The sequence below is a fragment of the Emiliania huxleyi genome (assembly GCF_000372725.1).
Source record: "Emiliania huxleyi CCMP1516 chromosome Unknown EMIHUscaffold_174, whole genome shotgun sequence".
Classification (NCBI taxonomy): domain Eukaryota; phylum Haptophyta; order Isochrysidales; family Noelaerhabdaceae; genus Emiliania; species Emiliania huxleyi.
The window spans coordinates 51,914-52,947 of record NW_005200844.1 but is presented as its reverse complement, the minus strand read 5'-3'; the positions used below and the strand labels follow the sequence as shown (position 1 = coordinate 52,947).

The following is a 1,034-nucleotide window of genomic DNA, read 5'->3' as shown; positions in this document are numbered from 1 at the left end:
GGGGGGGGGGGGGGGTCGTCTGCACTCCAGCGGCAAAGATCTCTGCGGCCCAGCGCCCTGGCCTGCGCCCCACACGCACTGTGTATCACTAGATCAGAGACTGTGACACCCCGCACACGGCCCACGCCGCCGGCGCCGCGCCGGCACGTTACCGCGATGTGTGTAACTACCAGTCGCCCTCGCAACCGTATTTTTACCATACATGTGAGCGTGTGTATATGCAAAAATGCGAGGCCGCGCCCACGCGGGGGCACACGGGGCCCAGGGCAGGTGCGGCCAAATGACGAGATCGAACATGTCACCCCGCACGGCGCGCGCCCCCGAGCCCGACCCGCTGCGCGCCCCCGCGCGGTGACGTGTGTGTCGACTCCGCCAGCGCGCCACCGCTCACGGCTCAGAATCGTCGTACGAGTAAATCCCGGCAGCCACAGCCAGACCGCACGGTCACGCGCGCCACCAAAGCTGCGGGCCCGTCGCCCACTAGCTGTCGCCCTCGACCTTTTGCTTCTTCCACTTTCGCGCCATGTCGAGGATCTTGAGCGAGGGCGCCGCCGCCTCCTCCTCTGCAAAGATGTAGTCGTAGTACTCCTCCCACCCCGCCGCCTCGCCCTCTTCCCCCAGCACTGGCCGCCGCTTCTTGACCCGCTTCGGCATCTTCGCCTCCACTGAAGCGAGCGCCGCCTCCGAGCCGCCGCGCGCGAGCATGTCCCGCCACGCCTAATTCGGAGCCCCCCCCCCGGAGAGGTCTCGGAAGCGTGCCCGACGTCGAGCGCTTGGGGGATCTCGGGCCATCTCGGGCCATCTCGGGCCATCTCGCGCAATCTCGCGCACCTCGAGGACGAGCACTCTCTCGTCCTTCTGCCCGGACTCGCGGAACGACGCCTCCGCCTCTGCGTACACGGCGGCCGCGCGCTCGCGCGCCGCCTCGCCCTCGCCCTCGCCGCCCGCCTCGACCTCCATCGTCGCGAAGGAGAGCCACACCTTGACGTGCCGCGTGCTTAATTAGTTACTAATTAATAATTACTAATTAACTA

At 67.1% G+C, this 1,034-nt stretch overlaps 2 protein-coding genes across 2 annotated transcripts in view; both read right to left on the bottom strand.

The window, feature by feature from the left end:
- Positions 1-200, bottom strand: part of EMIHUDRAFT_456249 (hypothetical protein) — a gene marked incomplete at both ends in the record, with an annotated part of 1,963 nt that extends 1,763 nt beyond the window's left edge. The window contains one exon of the mRNA XM_005783994.1: positions 187-200. Coding sequence (XP_005784051.1) covers positions 187-200 — 14 coding nt within the window. The remainder of the gene's footprint in view (positions 1-186) is intronic.
- A 280-nt stretch (positions 201-480) lies between these two features.
- The window catches only part of EMIHUDRAFT_456248 (hypothetical protein), a gene marked incomplete at both ends in the record, with an annotated part of 2,613 nt that continues 2,059 nt past the window's right edge, over positions 481-1,034 (bottom strand). Inside the window, one exon of the mRNA XM_005783993.1 lies at positions 481-717. Coding sequence (XP_005784050.1) covers positions 481-717 — 237 coding nt within the window. The remainder of the gene's footprint in view (positions 718-1,034) is intronic.